This window comes from Pantherophis guttatus, chromosome 1 (genome assembly GCF_059756535.1).
Source record: "Pantherophis guttatus breed Tessera chromosome 1, ASM5975653v1, whole genome shotgun sequence".
Taxonomy (NCBI): domain Eukaryota; kingdom Metazoa; phylum Chordata; class Lepidosauria; order Squamata; family Colubridae; genus Pantherophis; species Pantherophis guttatus.
The window spans coordinates 131,171,877-131,192,164 of record NC_142063.1 but is presented as its reverse complement, the minus strand read 5'-3'; the positions used below and the strand labels follow the sequence as shown (position 1 = coordinate 131,192,164).

Sequence of the window (20,288 nt, the reverse complement as noted above, 5' to 3'; positions counted from 1 at the left end):
TTGTATTGAAAGAAGTATCAAGTTATCAATACAGACCAAACTCCATGTGTAAGTAACTCCATGTGCTAGAAAACCCCAAGATTTATGTCTAGTGTTGGTCCTTTTCTGAGAAATCATATTTTATTGAACACATCCTGGCAGACCTGTAAGATTTTATGCTAATACAGTTTGGCCAATTCATTGGTTTTATTTTGTAATGGTAATTATACTTCAGGATAAAATAAAATTTAACAGAGAGCATTTGTTGATTTCTAATGGCATTTGATAAGAGTTTAAAGTTTAGAATCCAGATTTATATTTAAGTTCTGAGTAGACCCTGGGGTCATGTGATTTGGTCCAAAAAGAATCCAGCTGATTTCTAAAATTTAAATTGGATGACTAGAATTTTATAGTTAGTACATTCTATATTGGGAGATTGCCCAATACTCTGTAATTAAACATTCTGATCAGTATGATACTAAATCAAAAATTAAAGAAGTTATTTTACAATCTGGATGATAATATTTATGGATATTTCTTATTCCTTGTTTTACAGGTTTTTCATTATTCTTATACAGCTTCATATGTGATATATAACATACAGACAAGGTAAGATAATGTTTGATAAATATTGCTTTGAGTACTGAATGCTACAAATGTGTCCAAGTAAAGTGTTTACTTTTTTCAAGGGAAGTTTGGGAGCTAAATCCTCCAGAAGTAGAGGACTCAGTTTTACTGTATGCAGCATGGGGTGTACAAGACCAGCAGTTGGTAAGAAAACTTTTCATGTTCATTTTATCAGCTGATCTATTTTAAAGCATTAAGAATAGGATAAAATTTATAGGAAACACATTTCTTATTTGGGATTTGTATGCAATTATTCCTTGGTTTTGTTTTCTAAGCTGCCTTGAGTCACCATGTACAAGTTGGTGGCAATATAAATTTTCTAAATAAATAAAATAAATAAATAATTTGTTTCATTTTTGCTCTCTGTTTATATACAGCACCTTGCCCTGTTAGGTAACAATCAACAACATTTTCAAAAGAATAAAATTCACAAGGGGAGAAGAAAATAACAATGTGCCCTTCCTGCATATCCTCATCAGGAGATGAAAGTTTATTGAAAAATCACTCACGCTAACCAGGCATCCACCACCAAAGCAACAACCCATCTTCTACAAGAGGAGCTGTGTAAGAACATTTTTCAGATTAGAGCAAACACATTGCAGCAAACCAAAATAACAAATAGATGGCCTGTACAACAACATGCAAGGGATGTGGTGGCTCAGTGGCTAAGACTCTGAGCTTGTCGATCAAAAGGTCAGCAGTTCAGCAGTTTGAATCCCTAGTGCCACATAATGGCGTGAGCTCCCGTTATTTGTCCCAGCTTCTGCCAACCTAGCAGTTCAAAAGCATGTAAAAAATGCAAGTAGAAAAATAGGGGCCACCTTTGGTGGGAAGGTAACAGCGTTCCGTGCGCCTTTGGCATTTAGTCATGCCGGCCACATGACCACGGAGATGTCTTCGGACAGCTCTGGCTCTTCAGCTTTGAAACACCCCCTAGAGTCAGGAATGACTAGCACATACGTGCGAGGGGAACCTTTACCTTTTACAACAACATGTAACTTTATCAAAAAGTGCCTGAGTGACCACTCAAACCATTATAGCAGTAGCTGTGAAAATAGTAATATTGCCATACATTAAAAAAAACAAAAAAAAAACAAAAGACTATTACTACCACATGGCATTATTGTAGCACACAAACCAACTAAAACTCACTAAATCATCTTAAGTAAATCAAGACACAGTAACCTAAGAAGAAAAACATGAGTCATCTACAACATCTATTGTAAAGACTGTAACAGACACTATGTAGGATAGCAGGGAGAAGATTAGCAGCATGCATTCATCAATATCAACTACCAGTAGCAGTCAGAAGATATAATAAAAACGTCTTAATGTCACAATAGATGAACGGAGTTAACCATAGTTAACCCAGTTAACCATAGTTTCAGTTAGGAAACTGTGAGAATCCTAGACCAAACTAAATTCAAAATCACTAAGGAATTCCTGGAAGCTTGCCATTCATTCATCAACTGGCACATAGAAATAAGCAACATTTACACATCATTCAAAAGAGATTAAAAAAATCCTTCTCACCAATAATCAACACCCAGGTAAGTACTGATTACCAGGATTAACATCAGACAAACAAGCAATACATAACAGTCTGATCAAGGAGAAAACAACACCCTGACCAACACTAACAGGGCATCTACTGTATAGAAACTTAGAGCAAGCTCCACTCTATCTTAGAACTGAAGATATTACCTAGTCTGGTAATGAAATGTCTGTGATCAAATATCCAAGTTCAGAGAGCATCAAGGAATCCAGAGTTCAATCATGAGTGACGTACTGTATACCATGATGATGTTTGAGTTAAAGGCCATGTGTATGTTGTTAATATCACACTTCAAATGGTCTGATAATCTTTCCCATAATTTCACAGAAATAACATAAGAACAAGATGAATTAATGGATCAGGATCATTTTCTGAAACTGACTTCTTGTTAAGAACTGGAATTTCACTTAAATGGTACTTCCAAAGCCCATTTCTGCCAGTCAATCCAGAAAAATACCATAACTAGTGGTATCAAATGTTTCTGAGAATTCCTGCATAAACAATAAGGCATATATTTTATTTTTTTAAAAAAACCATAAAGACAAAACAAAGATAAACGCATAGCTTTTACATATAAGAGGAATTCAGTCTTGAAATTAAGGTTCTTGATATTTAACACTTTGAAAATATGTATGATTCATTGTACTGTTTGGTCGTAATATGGTAACAGAGTATGTATACAAGTTCTTCTATGGCAGAAAATTCTGTTAAAGTACATGAAATCAAATATTTTAAGAATATGTTGATTCATTTGTTGTTAATCAAGTTGCCATGGGCACTTAAATGCTACAGGTAAGAATACAGCTCGCTAAATAGGAACAAAAAAGCAAAGCTGAAGTGAGAAGTAATTGCATCCATCTGGAACATGACTTGTAATTTTTGAATAATTAACTATACCAATTTGTCAATATATTCCTGCACAACAAAATGCCAGGCAAGAAATACTAGAATTATACACAGAGCAAAGCTGTACGTGGTTTACCAAAAAGGCAAAATAGGTATAAATGCTTCAAAATGTGTATGCTCAATAAGTTTGAATGTTTATTTCCCTGTCAAGGTCAAGGTCAGACCTTAACCTTGACCTCCGATTGTTCAGCTTGGAGGCTAAAGACGCAGCATGGCCTTCTCCAATTCGAAGAGACACTTGTTCGGCAGGCTGAGGCAAAGAGGCAGTCCCGGAACCAGCGAAATCTGGCGGTTGTGCAAGGGACAGAATGTATCTGCCCTCAGTGTGAAAGGGACTGCCACTCTCGAATTGGCCTTTTTAGTCACACTAGATGCTGTTTTAGGACCTCTTTCCAGAGCGTGATACCATAGTCTCTTGAGACTGAAGGATGCCAATGAATTATTTCCCTGTGCAAAATGAATTGGCTACAACACAGTCACAAGCATGTGTTGTTGTTGTTGTTGTTGTTGCTGTTGTTGTTATCCAGTCAATTATATATGAGACACATTTTAAAAAGTTCAATTCTGAGTTTCATGTTTAATAAATGAGATAATAATAATAATTCCATTCTTAATGGATAGTTAGTATTTATTCTAGCTTCTTCTTTCTAGCATGTACCTTTTAAAAAACAATAGAAATATTCTTCAATAAAGGAATATTAGAAACAAGGGATGTTTTAATAAATAGTTATATATGGAATGCTAAGCTCATATTTTCAATGTTAAAAATCAGTAGAAGTGGTTTCCCTAGTTGTAATAAAAATTAATAATTTGTGAGGATGTAATGGACCATATTTCCAGTACTTTGCATTCATTTTGGTTAGTTGATTAGTGATAACTTATCATATCTTAATGTCATAATGTATGTCATGAAGAAATAATTGATTGAACAATACAGACAATTAGCTTTTACACACATACTTCATTGAAAATTGGAGTTTGGCATAGAGCAATCTGTATTATTCAGTCCCTCATTTGTGCTGCAAAATGTATTATCACATTATTAATTAAGGAAGTTTTCATCTAATTATCAGCATAATAGATATGAATATCATGCTTCATAGTCATTAATATTTGTATGACACTTCTGATGCATACCTACATAGATTATTATCTATGTACAAAAAAACCCCAATAAACTAAATACAGGAATTCCATTTCTTTACAAACAGGTGTAAAAACAAAATATTGTTCCAGTGGCTTATTGGCCAAAAGAAAACAATATTTAATGTGTATGCTGCAAGATTGTACATCTTATATGTCGGAAGATGTAGGAGAGTTATTCCAATTTTGAACATAAAAATTATCCTTCCTTCTTACTATATGTTGAACAATTTATGTGAAATTTAAAACAGTAGATCTGTCCTTTTGTAAAAATCAGATCAAATTACAAACCTACTAAGACCAACATGTTTATACTTCTAATTGTTAGCAAGACAGACTAATTACAACAATGATTAGAACTCTAATTAGATGCTTTAATCATTGGCATCTGAAAGAGAGGGATTGGGTGGGTAAATGGCAAAACATATATCATCACATCATAACACAAGGCACATATGTTACATACTTCTGTGAAACATCACAATACATCTACAAAAGGTCAAGATTTGTATCATGACATCATAACACAAGTTTTTGCTCATCATGGCCTGTATCAGTGTATCAAACACCTTTACGCTAGAGCATGGCTGTCAAGCTCTCAGCCTGCAGGCCAGATGCGTCATGTTCTGGCCACGCCCACGCCCAGTTTAGTGAAGGGGGGAAAAGTCCCGATATGTCACATGACGCCACTGTGATGATGCGAGTTTGATCCTCAGGGCTAGGGGAAGGATGAAGAAGGGGTGTGAATAAAATAAAATACCTCTCCTTATCAGGGCAGTTTGTATGTATGTATCTATATATATAAGCGCGAAAACTATTCACACTGTACGAAATCTCCAGAATCATAAAGCCTACAAGCTTGAAATTTGCCTCGTGTGTTCCTCTTGGCTTCTAGGTGCTCACTAAGAAAGGATTTTTCGAAATGACCATCAGAGCATTAGTATTTCCTATATTATGATTAACATGGTCTGATGCTAAAGAGTTCTACTCCCCCTTCCCACCTGAAAAGAAGGCTTCTGTGGGGCAAGGCTGAGAGAGAAGGGGGTAGGATAGGAGAGGCTTCTGTGGGGCAAGGCTGGGGGAGAGATGGGGATAGGATAGGAGAGGCTTCTGTGGGGCAAGGCTGAGGGAGAGAAGGGGATAGGAGAGGCCGATCGTAACTACTCATTAATTTTCAAGCTGTAAGTGTCGATTTATCAAGCCCGATCATATAGTTTCGTAGCAAAGCATGGGTATCCAGCTAGTGTATGTATGTATGTATGTAAGTATGTATAATAATTCTCTCTTCATCCCTATGGTAGAAGACTCTCAATCTCGGGTCCTCTACCAGAGGCCTGGGAATTTGAGGGTTCTGCGAAGGATCTTAGCTGTCCCTAGCACTGCACTCTTCTGGACAGAGAGATCTGATGTAGCTCCTGGTCTGTGTTGGAGCTGCTCTCCCAGTTTAGGAGTCACAGCCCTAAGTGTTCCTAGTACTACTCTGGGACCACTTTGGCTTTTATTTTCCACATCCTCTCCAGTTCCTCCATCAGACCCTGATACTTGTGCAGCTTCTTTTACTCCTTCCTGATCTCAGTGGAGATTCTCAGTCATCCAGGTAATCATTGCCCGAACTTTTTTCAAGAGGCAACTGGATTTTCTGGTTTTACTTTGAAGACCTTTCTCTTCTTATCCAGAGATGACCACTGGTTTGAAAGAGGGATCAAAGAGGCCATCTCTGTCAAAATTAAACAGCCCTCTCTCAACAGAGAGAGAGGGATACAACATCATCTATCTCCAGTCTACAACACAGTCCTTTCAGCAGTTCCAAGAAGGCTCCACTCCCATTTGCACCACTCAGGCGACCATGAATGAAATAGATAAACCTCCAGGTGGCCTTAATGACTTGCTAAAAGAATGCAGATGACCAGCTGTCTGCAAGGAGTATAAATCCTTCCATTCCCCACCATCCAGTCAGAGCTAAAGAAGCTTCTTGGATGAGAAGCAAAACATCTTCAAAGAAAAACTAGAAAGTCCACTTGCCTCTTGAAAAAGCACCTTTGGGACACTCCTTCCTGATTTTGCTGTTACTTGGCACCACTACATCTACCACCACTGTCTGCATGTGTATTTATATATATATATGTACATACAATACACACGCACACACACACACACACACACACACACACACACACACACACACAGTCCTTGACTTACAACAGTTCATTTAGTGACTGTTCAAAGTTACAACAGCACTGAAAAAAGTGACTTATGACCATTTTTCACACTTGCAACCATTGGAACATCCCCATGGTCACATTCAGATGCTTGGTTCATATTTACGACGGTTTCAGTGTCCTGGGATCATGTGATCAGCTTTTGAAACCTCCTGACAAGTAAATTCAATGGGGAAATCCAGATTCACTTAACAACCGTTTTGCTAACTTAACAAATGCAATAGATTCACTTAACAACTGTGGCAAGAAAAGACGTAAAATGGGACAAATTCACTTAACAAACGTTTCACTTGGTAACATAAATTTTGGGCTCAATTGTGGTCGTAACATAAGGACTACCTGTATATATTATATGTTTCTGCACCTGTGGGCTGAGATGTCTTTTCTCTGACCATTGGCCAGGTTGCAGCTCTTTTCTTCTCTCTCAAGATATTTCCACAAACCATTACAGTCCCAGACATCCTGTTTCTTGCCTTGAGGATATACAGCAAAACCTTGATTTAACAAATATAGAAGGGTAGAAAAGCTATTCAGGAAAACTTATATCCATTGTTGTTACTTTGCTCCAACAATGAATAGGGAAGGGTGATGACCTCTGATTGTTCTTGTTGTACCCTTCCTACATATACAACCAGTGATATTCCTTTTTTTTATTTTTCATGGTCTGGTTAATAAAAAGTGTTATCTTCTGGCAGAAAAGAATCCCAATGCATCTCAATTCAGTGACCCCTAAAATGTCAAGCTTTATGACTTGTATCCCAGTGAATGCTTGTAAATTGAATATAGAAGGGATATTATTTCTCTGTCCCTTTGCATACCATGAAAAGCTGTTCAGAAGAGTTGGAAATCATCAGAACGGGATAACATAGCAGCATGTAAAATGCCACATAGAAGAGAGGAAGTTGGACCCAATTCAGTGGATATCTCCTGAAAGCTTCCATTTCCATTTTCCTTTTAGCAATTCAGCTGAAATTGTTTTCATATTTCAGCTCTCCGTTCCATGTCACACTAGAAGATTGATGAATCTTCTATGAATAGATGGGAAAGGCTTGGGGATGGGTTGGATGCAGTTCTGTACAATGGAGAAGGGGTGTAGGGAATTGCTTTACAGAAAGAAAAAGCAAGCGCTGGCAGCAGAATTGAGTGATAACTAACTAGGGAACTGGGTTCAAGAGGAACCCCAAGGATTACAGCTGTTTTATCCGGAACAAAAATGAAAACGATTTCAAAAATAATGTTTAAAAATATTCATAAAAGTCAAACATTTTTATTAAAAAAAAAACTTTTGAATATGCATTGAACCTGGCTTTGGCAGAATTGTAGAAACATAACTAGGAATGAAAAAAATTAAACATTATTGTTGGCCATGTACTAACCTTGGAGTTCTTGTCACTTGGGCTATTAAATTTGGGAAAGAAAAAAAAATACTCTTTCCATGGGGTGTGATTTTTGAATGTTAATATCACAATTCAGCGCATGTTCGCTAACACCATTCAATTTTCAAAACAATTTTTAAGTAAACAAACCGTGGCAATGCTTGAATGTTGTGTAATATTTCAAGTCTTATATTAGAAGATACTTAGAGATTTTCACTCCATGGAACCTTTTTTTTCCCGCCACTTAGTCCCATAGAATCCATTCAGAGTCCTCGCAGAATCACATTTAAAAAAACCTTATGCATATCCTTTGAATCTTCTCTCTTTTAAGAATCCACCCCAACTACTCAGCAAGCACAAGGTCTAATATTGAAGGAACTATGTTTCAAAAATATTCTGCTAGGTAGTTGGAGCCATACAAAACAAAAAGATAAGAGCATATATTCTTGCTTTCTTTCAATTCAAATTGCAATACAAACTAAACGATAAATTTCACTTCCTTTATATTGCAACACGATGCAGAACAATAAGGACAATAAGCAGAAATAAATTACACAGTCTGTTAGAAAACTATAAAATGTACCTTATCTTTATTTAGTCATTCTAATTTGCATATTGGAAATCTTCCTTTTCTTCATCCTTTGTGTGTCTGTATAAACTATGAACAAAGCTGGAATTTTTTTCTCCCTTAAAAATAAGCAACCTGGATCTATATAATAAAGGAAATGAATCCGCATATAAAAAAACTTCCTGATTTATTCCTGACATGTTATCTTATATCCCACCATTTTCAAAATATTCAGACCCTGGGGGCCAATTCATAATTTTTTGCCCTACATCATGGCCTGAGTTTTTCTCCAATTGTATTCCTGTATACTATTGGGGAATAACCAATAATAGCTCTGCATTTTACTTCCTCACAACTTCATTTGCTACACCAGTTCCTTTCCCTCTTAAACCAGTAGCTAGTAACTCATGAAGGCATCTCAAGAAATGAAAGGCAATGTATATATATATATATAATGATAGCATTGTTTTTTTATAAAGTACACTATGATGCTGAAACAGATTAGGATCTGCAGTCTGTACAGGATTTGCTCTTTTTTCCATGTTCTAAGTGGACACTGAATAGTTTGAAGCCAACCATTTGATAATGATACCTGGTGGCCTTCAACGGTTGAGAACAGTCCAGGATAATTGAACTGAGCAGTGCAATTATCACAAATTAAGGCAAATATACATGTCCCAGGATAATGTTGCAAGTTGAACTGTGAAATGGCCCCCTTGTCATTAACAAGAGTGCCGATTTACCACCAGCTTATCAAGTACTTAGGAGCCGAGGGCTTGGCAGCACAAGGAAACAACTGCCATTCGCCAGCCATCAACATACCAATTAGCCAATAGGAAGGCATCACATAAATACAACTTGCAGAATAGTCCAAATATTCCAGTAGAGAGAAGTTCCCTGAAGATGAGCTCCAGCATGAGTCTGAAAGCTCAGAGGAATAAATCTCTGGTCCCAGTGACTGACCCAGATTTGATTTGCAATTCAATTATCCTCCAAATGACCAAAACAGATTTTTTAAAAAGTCAATTGTGCCCCCAAAGCTAACACAAGTTCTGGAAATCCCCTCCACAAAAAAGAAAAAAAAAACTTATTTCTAACATTATCTATAATTTTAGTATATACTATGTAGATTTGCCTGTCATTAACCAATACACATAGACAAGTAATAATTACAAAGACAAATCATCCTGCTGTTGTTTTTAAAAAGTCTCTACAAGATACTTTTTATAATAGCTTTAACCTTGTGTATAAGTTGTAGTGTTCTCTCTCTCTCTTTCTCACTCCCTCTCTTTCTCCCTTCCTCTCCCTCTCTCTCCCTTCCTCCCCCCCTCTCTCTTTCTCCCTTCCTCTCCCTCCCTCCCTCTCTTTCTCCATCCCTCTCTCTCTTTCTCCCTTCCTCTCCCTCCCTTTCTCCCTTCCTCTCCCTCCCTCCCTCCTCTGTGTGTGTGTGTGTGTGTGTGTGTGTGTGTGTGTGTGTGTGTGTGTGCATGTACAGAAACGGGGAAAGTAGAGGTTCACTTGAATCAGTCAGATCTTTATTACAGTCAAAGATCAATTAAATCAAAGGTCAATTAAAAAGCATAAAAATATATCAGAGTCTAAAAAATAATAAATATAAAATTCTAAATGATATAAGTAGATGTAAAAGAATTCTAAAAGGAGGGATAGCTACATTAGAGGGGTATAGAGGAACATAAAGGTTAGCATGTGGCAGATTATCACAGTACAGAGCATTCTAGGATGTGAAACTAGATGCTCATTAAAAACTAGGGCACAAGTCATCCATCTGATAGTTTTAAGCACTGCTGAGCAGAACCTGGCAACATCATATGTTATAGCAGGGTTAGTATCTGAAAGGAGCAAGGAGGTATAAAATTGTCCAGTGTGCCCTGGATATTTATCCAGTAATACTGAGATGAGACTAGGTTCATTTGAGCACAGAGGATGTGAGCATCCTTAAAGAGATGGGAGGCAAGAGATCAGCACATGTTATTTGTGTAAATAGTGAAAATCAAACCTGGAACTAGGAATCGGGTACTATGAAATTTACTAGAAGAATTAAGATTGAATCCAGGGATAAATTTGCTGCCTTCCTTCCCTGGCATAATTGATTTAGAACAATCGTCAAAGTGGAGCTTGCAGAAATATTCAAATGTAATTAAAAACCAATTGAATTAACCAAAACAGTTTGTTGATGGTTACTTCCATGTATCCATTGTAGTGTAATGGTGTAGGGGTTAAGGAAGCCAGCCAAGCCATCTTGAATCAATTGCTCCTGAACCCAAACAAAGGTCGGGCTTTTTAACAAGCCAGCCAATGAACAACCCCAATGCATCACATTATGCATTTCTCATGCTTTCTTGTGAGAACTGAGTAAGCACAGTAATACAAGCAAACACTAAAAACAACAACTTCCTATTCAGGTGATTATTTTCTCTTTCTTGTCGCATTAAGAAATTTAAAGTCAGCAACAATTTTTGAAGGAATTTTGTGAAATCAATGGGTAAGCCCCTCTTACTTAAAATATTACAGTTGATTTCATCTAACTGAACTTCGAACATTTATTTCAAAATAGGTCTTCTCCTTCACACTGTATAAAAATATAGACTAGTTCTTGAATATTTATTGCAGGGGTGTCAAACTCGCGGCCCACAGGCTGGATGTGTCACACGCTGGCCATGCCCACCCCTCTTTTAGTGAAGGGGGAAAAAGTCATGATACATCATGTGATGACAACGTGACGTCGTGAGTTTGACACCCCTGGTTTATTGGATTTTTATATCTTTCCCTTATTACTTTATAAGTAATTCAAGGTTACTTGAGTAAGTAACTAATACTCCTCCCTCCTTCTCTTTTTCCCCACAACATCAGCCCTGTGAGGTGAGTTGAGCTGAGAGAGAGTGACTTGCCCAAGGTCATTCAGCTGGCTTTCATGACTAAGGCAGAACTAGAACTCACAGTCTCCTGCTTTCTAGGCCAACACCTTAACCACAACATCAAACTGACCCCAAATGTTGGATGATTGATTTTAATCCATCTAAGAAAGTACTCTGTCTGTAGCAGATGAAGAAAATTTTCTATATATCACAAATAATTCAGAATATTTTGTTGATACAGCAGCAGTTTTGAAGCCACCTGGGATTTGTTGTATATCAGTGTTGATGTCAATTGCTACTCCAAATCAGCAGAGGTGAACATCTGTGTGGGAGGGGGGCACATTCCTGGTTGGATTCTGATTAATATGTGGCATTATCTACCTGGATTTGTATATCCAATTAAGCATCAATTGAAATATATTAGTTCCCTAGGCTAGATGTAGTTGTAAAAATTGAAACAGTGGAACTGTTCTGTCAGATGGATAATGGCATCGTTGAAGTTGAAACAGAGCGGAGATAATATGAAGCTCTTTCCCATTTTCTTAAGCTTCTGTGTGGTGAACTTACTCCTATTGCATCTGAGCATTTTGTCCAATAAATTATGATTGACATGAGATTCTGGAAACAAAACACCTTTAATGAAACTCCTGAGCACATCTCTCCCACCCGCATATTTTTCTTTTAATTAAGGATCCCCATAGTGACAATCTCTATTTCTTTAATTTACATTGCCTAGAAAATTAGCCCCTTGGAGAACGGATGTAATAATTGCTGAAATGTATTGTGGGAATGTACTATACAAAGTTGATGCATTGCCAGTATTACTTGCATGTTTCAAAGATAAAGAACATAGTTCTTTGTTTGTCCCTACATCCACATTAAACTTATAGCTCTGGAATAAAGAGATGACGTGAAGAATGGAACAGGTACTTAGTATTATAGATGAGGTTTTAAAGGAGATGAAAGGGATTTGCAATATTTCCTTCTAATTAATTTCTTCCACTGTGGATGCCTTACCTGACTGTCTAAGAAGTTATTTTTTCTTTTTTCTACATGGTTGTGGGATGTTTCTCTGGCTCAAGGACTATGCCTTCCCCTCTTATAAATGGCCACCTGTGACTTAAGTACTTGAGAGACTGAGGAAGGCTTCCATTAGCTTCAACCCCCTAACACAGTGGTTCTCAACCTGTGAGTCGGGACCCGTTTGGGGGTCAAATGACCCTTTCACAGGGGTCGCCTAAGACCATTGGAAAACACATATTTTCAATGGTTTTAGGAATAATTTTATTGTTGGGGGTCACCACAACATGAGGAACTGTATTAAAGGGTCGCAGCATTAGGAAGGTTGAGAACCACTGCCCTAACAGATATACTTCACTATCTTGAAAAAAAGTTAAAGAAAGGACTGATCTCTACTTTACCAAGGCCTGAGAAAATGTAAGCAAAACTTTCTTCACCCCTGTGGCAAAATTTGTCTTTTTGATTTTACTTGCTTCCCAACTTATAATTGATCATTATATCTTTGACAATTATATTTGTTAATTGTCACATCACTGTAACTAGCTTTGTGAAATAAGCTGCATTGGACAGGTCTTTTACTTTCCTGCAAATTTTAATTCTATTCAGAAATTTAATTCTATTTCAAAATCTATATTTTTGGAAATTCCAGATTTATTTTTATCCAGCTTTCTAGTCCTTAAAACAATAAAAGTGAGTAGGTTCATGTCTGACTGAAAGCTTAGTAATCAAAGAAGGGTGCGCACTATACAGCTTTTCCATTGCTCCTATTTAGCTTTACCCTTCTTTTTTTTCTAATATGAAAGGTGAAATAACATATGACAGAGGTTATCATCATAATCTAATGGTCTGATCCTGTAACGTTCCCATTGTAATGTCTGATCCTGTAATGTTCCCATTGGAAACATTAAAACAAAGCATTTTTCATTTTGCTACCTATAATCATGATGTTTTCAAAATGATGAATTTGAAGGCTTTAATATTTCATAGGAAGAAGGTATTTTTAAAATTTAAGTAAAAAATATTATTATCTCTTTCAAAACAGACCTGATGCAATTCATTATAAATATCAGGAATTACCAACTTTTTCTTTTCTTTTTTTTTTTATTTACACTTTATTGATTTTTTTAAGACAGATAAAATATAATAACAATTTTGTTTGACATCGGATTCGCAGTGTTTATACATATGTACATGAAAAAAATATCTGGTGTCTTTTATACTATACATTTCTAATTAATTTCTGCACCTTTAAACTCCTTCCTTAATTCTATCATTTATCCATTCGTACCATCTTCCCCACACAGTATCGTAATCTGAATTTTCATCATCACTTATTTCGTGCGTTAATTTACTTGTCTCTGCACACTCTAATATTTTACTAATTATAAGGTCGTCTGGTGGTAGGTCTTTCTTTTTCCAGTATTGAGCATATGCCAGTCTGGCAGCTGTAGTTATATGTATTAGGAGGTGGACCTTTTCCTTTCCATGCCCTTTCTTTACCATTCCCAGGAGAAATATTTCTGGAGTCAAATCAATTTCTTCTTTGAGTATGTCTTTTAACCATCTCCAAATTTTGCTCCAGTATCTTTTTGCTTCGGGGCATGTCCACCACATGTGAAAGAAGGTGCCCTGGCCATGACCGCATTTCCAACAATTTGGGTGCACATTGGGAAACATCTTTGATAATCTTGCAGGGGCTAAATGCCACCTATGGAGCATTTTATAATGATTTTCCTTATACGTGGCTGCTCTAGTTAATTTATAATTTTTATTCCACGCCTCTTCCCATTCATTAACGTTCAAACTATGCCCAATGTTTCTCTCCCATGCTCTCAATTGGTTTCTGATTGTATCCTCATCACTATCTTCATCTAGTAAATAATTATATAGCTTGGCCAGCACTTTTTTCCCTGGTCCCATCAAAATTTTGTCCAATCCGTTATATCTCAATTCTATGCCAAATTCATCCTTATCTTTCTGGTATCTTGATTTTATTTGCAGGTAAGTCCACCAATCTAAGGTTATGCCTTGGTCTCTCAGAGCATCATTTGATTTGAGGTTTCCCCCTCCGTCAATGATATCTTTATATCTACACAATTTCTCCATTCCCCACCTATTGGGGTAAATCAATGCCTCTACCGTAGAGAGCCAATTTGGAACTTTTGTATAGTGTCTCTGCCTGATCCCCGCCCACATTTGTATTAAGGAGTCCCTAATTTTATGCCTGTGGAAATAGGTTTTCTTTTTCTTGTCTTTGTCCCATAAGTATGAATGCCACCCTCTCTGTAAATCGTGGCCTTCTAGCATTAGGATTCTCTTGTTCTCCAAAGTGATCCATTCCCTTATCCAAATCAACTTTGCTGCTCTGTAATACATTTCCCAATTCGGAAGACCAAATCCTCCCACGTTCCTTTTTTCCTGTAGAATTTTGAGTGAGATCCTCGATTTTTTTCCCTCCCAAACGAATTCCCTAATAATCTTATTTAATTCTAGGAAAAAAAATTTCTCTAAAATCACTGGTAGATTTTGATATAAAAATAGGATCTTGGGGAAGATGTTCATCTTAATTGCCGCAATTTTGCCTATAAGTGACAATTTAATCTTTTTCCATCTATCCAAATCTTGTTTTAATTTATTAATTAATGGGGTATAATTATCATCTCTTAGAGATGAGCACCTTTTGGTTAGCCAAATTCCTAAATATTTTATTTTTGGGACAACCTTTAGGCCCAAAGTTCCTTCTATCTCGTTCTTCTGCACTTCAGTTATATTCTTAGTTAATATTTTGGTTTTAGATTTGTTCAGTTTAAAGCCAGCCACCTCTCCATATTTACTCAATTCCTCTAGTACTTTTTGTCCAGAAGTTAATGGGTCTTCTAGTATTAGTGCCACGTCATCCGCAAAGGCTTGTGTTTTATAGGTCTCATTTCTAATTTTTAGGCCTTTAATTTCCTTGTTATTTCTAATCTTACGTAGCAGAACTTCTAGAGCCAAAATGAATAATAGCGGTGACAAGGGGCAGCCCTGCCTTACTCCCTTTCTGATTTGGAATGTTCTTGTCCTGTCTCCATTAACTAAGATGCTCGCCCTCTGATTGTCATAAATGGTCTTTATCATCTTTTCGAAGTTTTGCCCGAATCCCATTATTTTAATTTGTTTGGTCATAAAATTCCAATTTAAATTGTCGAATGCCTTTTGGGCATCCAAGAAAACTAAGGCCAACTGCTTTTCTGGGTGTTCTTCATAGTATTCTAGAATATCTAATACAATTCTCAAATTATCCCTAATTTGTCGCCCCGGGAGAAATCCATTTTGGTCTTTATGAATCCAATTATTTAATATTTTTTTTTTTTCTTTCTGCCATTATACACATGAATAATTTGTAATCAGTGTTTAGGAGCGAAATCGGTCTGTAATTTTGGATTTTTTTGGAGTCGGCACCTTCTTTCGGCAGGAGTGTGACATGCGCTTCCCTCCATGAGTCAGAAATTTTTGAGCCCGTCAAAACCTCATTAAAGATTTCCATTAGTTTGGGTTGTAAAATTTCTTCCAATTTTTTGTATATTTCTCCCGGGAATCCATCCGGGCCTGGTGATTTGTTGTTTTTGAGTTTGGAGAGGGCTTTTTTAAATTCTTCAATTGTTATCTTCGCGTTTAACATCTCCTTCTCTTCCTCCGTTATTTTTGGGAGCTCCGCATTTGCCAAGTATTGGTCTATTTTTTCTTCCGGGGCCTCCTCTTCTTTATACAAGGATTCATAGTACTCTCTCGCTCTTTCCAATTTATCTTCTTCTTTATTTAAAAGATTTCCCTTAGCGTCTTCTAGTATCTGAATTGTCGCTTTTCCCTTTCCTTTTTTAATTTATAGGCCAGCCACCTGCCCGATTTGTTGGCGTTCTCAAAATAGTACTGTTTTGTTCTTTTTATGTTTTGGGCTAGCTCCTCTTGCTCTAGGATGTTTAATTTATGTCTCCACACCAGCCAATTTTCTTTTGCTACAGTATCTCCAGGTATTTTTTGGAGTTTCCTTTCTGCTTCATCTAAATGTTTAATAAGATCTTCCCGGGATTTCCTTTTTAATTTATTTTTATATGCAGTGTATGATATTATTACCCCTCTTAGATAGGCCTTCATTGTGTCCCATACTATTTCACGGGGTGTCCCTTGATTCTCATTTTCCATAAAAAAAGTCTTTATTTCTCCTTTCAATTTTTCTATACACTCTTTGTCGCCAAGTAAATTTGTGTTGAGCCTCCATCTCTGTTGTTTCTTTCTCTTTGTAATTCTCCATTTTATTTCTAGGGGGTTGTGATCAGCCCAAATGTACACAGGAATTACCAACTTTTTCACATCACATTACTATCATGTGACCTTTCCAGAGGCAAACATAACTTTTTTTAAAATGGATTGAATGTCACCAGATTGCCAAATCTTACAATATTTCAGTAATTGCATCCCCAGGGCAGAAAAATATCTTAAATTTTTCGGTTGTACATGTGTATGCATTTAAAAATAATGTTAGGATTCTAAGAGGTCGTTTAGGATGTTATGGGTATTATGGCACCTGTGCACCCTGTGTTATCAATTCCTGATATGTACAGAATAACAAAACCTCATTTAATGTTGTAATAGTACAGTGGCACAGAACTACAGGAAGAGAGCTTGTTACAGGTAGCCCTCGACTTACAACCACAATTGAGTCCAAAATTTATGTTGATAAGCAAGACGTTTGTGAAGTGAGCTTTGTCCCATTTTTTGACTTTTCTTGCCACAGTTGTTTAATGAGTCACTGCAGTTGTAAAGTTAGTAACATGGTTGTTAAGTGAATCTGGCTTCCCCATTGACTTTGTTGTCAGAAGGTCTCAAAAAGTGTTCACATGACACCAGGAGACTGAAACTGTCATAAATATGGGTCAGTTGCCAAGCGTCTGAATTTTGATCACATGATCACGAGGATGCTGCAATGGTTATAAGTGTGAAAAATGGTCATAAGTCACTTTTCTCAGTGCCATTGTAACTTCGAACGGTCATTAAGCAAACTAATGTAAGTCAGTGACTACTTGTACTCAGGAATATTAGTTGAACTGAATAGGACTAGGCTGTCAGACTGGTGGCCCAGATGCATCACACGGTGGCCATGCCCACAGCCAGTTTAGCGAAGGGGAAAAAAGTTGTGATAAGTCACGTGACACTATGGTGATGATGCGAGTTTGACATCCCTGGAATAGAATATTATGGGATATTTACATCATTTTCATTAGATCGTTATGCAAATAATATAAATTGCAACAGTTATTCAATTTGGTGCCTAGAAACTCCATCATGTCAGGGCCTGGAAGAATGAAGTGTTGTTGCAGTAATATATAGAAAAGAAATGTTATTTTTTGGTAACCCACAAATAATTCACATGAAAGAAAGAGCTGTAATTGGGACATTCCTTTTTCTCTTTCTTTAACTATCTTATTGTACATGTTATTGAACATGTATTCTATTCTACTTTTATTAAGAGTTTTTTAAAAAACAGTGTTTGATTGACAGCTGCTGGGTTGAAAACCCATCATTTTCTACTCATTTCTCCATCTGCATCTAGGGCATGAAACTCTTAATCATTCTTTCAAACATCAAAGAAGTCCAGGCATAGTTTGATCTGGAAAGGTAGTATGATCATTGCATATATTTAGTTCCACAGGCTTATAATATTGGGTAGGATTTTATTTATTTATTTATTTCATCACTTTTTGTGCATGTATTAGCAGCAGGTGAAATCATAGCAGAAAGAACTAATGAATATGCAACTAGGACATACCGAAAAACATCTTGAAAGCATACCATTATCTTAACCAGCAGTATCAAGTTAAGATGAAGGAATATATATGTATATATACCAGACTTAACAGTGAGGATATCTAGAGAATTTTATCTTCAGTTTTTAAAGTCTGTGGGGAGAAACTAGGCTCTTGCCTTAGCAAATAGCATAGCTGACCACATTTATATTTGAAATATATACCTAGGAATCCACACTGAATAATTCCAACATCAAAAAGTCTTCATTACTGTCTTACATTTGTGTCTGCTTGGCACACTGGATCTAGCACCCAGGCTCTTTTTGACTCTTGTCAAATCATTTTCCTCTCCAGTATCTACTTACTTACCCTTAAGTGAAAAGAAGAATCAAATGTGACGGAGAAATACAACCAGCAATCTGTGTCCCTCGTCCTTTCTTTAATTCTTTTGACAAATGCACTATCAAGATGACATTAGACAGCAGCAGCATTGCAGTATTTACAGCACTACTGTGTTGTTTGAAATATCTTTTTCCTCCTGGTAATCTGTGAGACATTATGCCCATGAGTTTCTGCTATGTTTAGGTCATTTTGTAGGGTAGAAGAATATATGATAGATAGACATGCTTAGCAGCTCTTAACTTATACCGGAGGAAGATGGTATTGTTCATATTTTTATTTTCCACCTTCACTCTAAAGAGGTGCTTGGCAGTGTATTAAGATATCCTCTAGACTGAGATGGAACGCTAAGGGCTGCAAGGACGATGATAGAAAATCACTGCCTTTGCTTCTCCCTTGACTTTATTTATTTTAAAATTTTGTAAGTGCTTAATGCTACAACAACTCTGGGTTGCATTTAGTAAATGTAAATGTAAGCAAGAATTTTACAACCTCACCTGGTTTGTTTGGAATAAAGATTGGGCATCATCCATATATTGATGGTATCCGAACCCAGTCCAATGGATGACCTCACCCAGCATTCTCATGCAGATGTTAAACATGAGGTGGGAGTGTAGAGTCTTGAGATACTTCCCTACACTAAGGTATGATGCCTCCATTGGCTCATTCTTCTTTGTGGAAGAGCAGTATGGATTACATGTAGACAAAAATAATGGACATTGCTATTAGGACAGGGATCTCCAATCCCTGGGCCATGGTTCATTACTGAACCATGGTTCAGAACTGGACCATGTGAGTGGCTAGCTGGCACACATGTATGCAACTTGACTTGCACAAGTATTGGGCCAGCACATGTGCAGCTCGACTTGTGCAAACACCGGGCCAGTGTGTACGCATACAGTTCCACTTGTGTGAGCGGTGGGCCAGCATGCACATGCATATAAGCACAGCTCAACTTATATGACTGAGAGCTGGCGTGCATGCAACTCAATTTGGATGAGCAGTACATATGCGCACACACGCACATCTAGATTTGTGTGAGTGGCAAGCTAGCATGCACGGTTATTAAAGGAATCTTGCTTCCCCATTGACTTTGCTTGTCAAAAAGTTGCAAAAGGTGATCACATGACCACAGGACACTGCAACTGCTATAAATATGAATCACTTGTCAAGGGCCTGATTTTAATCACATGACCATGTGGATGCTGCAATGGTCATAAGTGTGAAAAACAGTCATAAGTCACTTTTTTCACTGTTGTTGTAACTTTGAACAGTCACTAAAGGAACTGTTATAAATTGAGGACTACCTGTACTGTATATAAGATGATCTTATACACACATACACACATTCACACATACACACATGAGAAAACACATGTTGTGTTCAAACATATTTTATATTATCTGTTAGCCTAGAACATTAAATTTGAGGATGTTGTTAAACCAGCGTGCAAATTATCACAAAAACTAGTGATCCTTGTAACTTACAATGAATAATCCATTATCTCTGATGTATTATACTGTTTTCACTCATGTAACCAGACTAATGGGCCATGTTTAAAGTATGAAACATTAATTAAAGCACCTTTTCATTCCCTTAGAAAACAGAAATTCCATCTAAATTAATAATTTTCAAATACAGAACTCTTAATTAATTTAAGCTCTATTAACTGTAGAATCAGCTTGTTCACAGGTTGCATTTAATTATTCTCTTTACAAGCAAGGCCAATGAAAAGTCATTCTGCTGCTTGAGGCAAAAGTTAAGAACTTCTTTCCATGTAACAAAATCAACAGTTAGCATTTGAATGGTATTTTAGTATTGGTAGCAGGATTGGTT

The 20,288-nt window shown here is 36.8% G+C and overlaps 1 protein-coding gene across 2 annotated transcripts in view; it reads left to right on the top strand.

Annotated features, from left to right (window-relative positions):
• The window catches only part of DPP10 (dipeptidyl peptidase like 10), a 635,227-nt gene that overhangs the window by 537,461 nt on the left and 77,478 nt on the right, over positions 1-20,288 (top strand). For both annotated transcript variants that reach the window (XM_087881801.1, XM_087881800.1), the window contains exons 6-7: positions 536-588; positions 669-750. In XM_087881801.1, the coding sequence (XP_087737927.1) occupies positions 536-588; positions 669-750 (135 nt within the window). The remainder of the gene's footprint in view (positions 1-535; positions 589-668; positions 751-20,288) is intronic.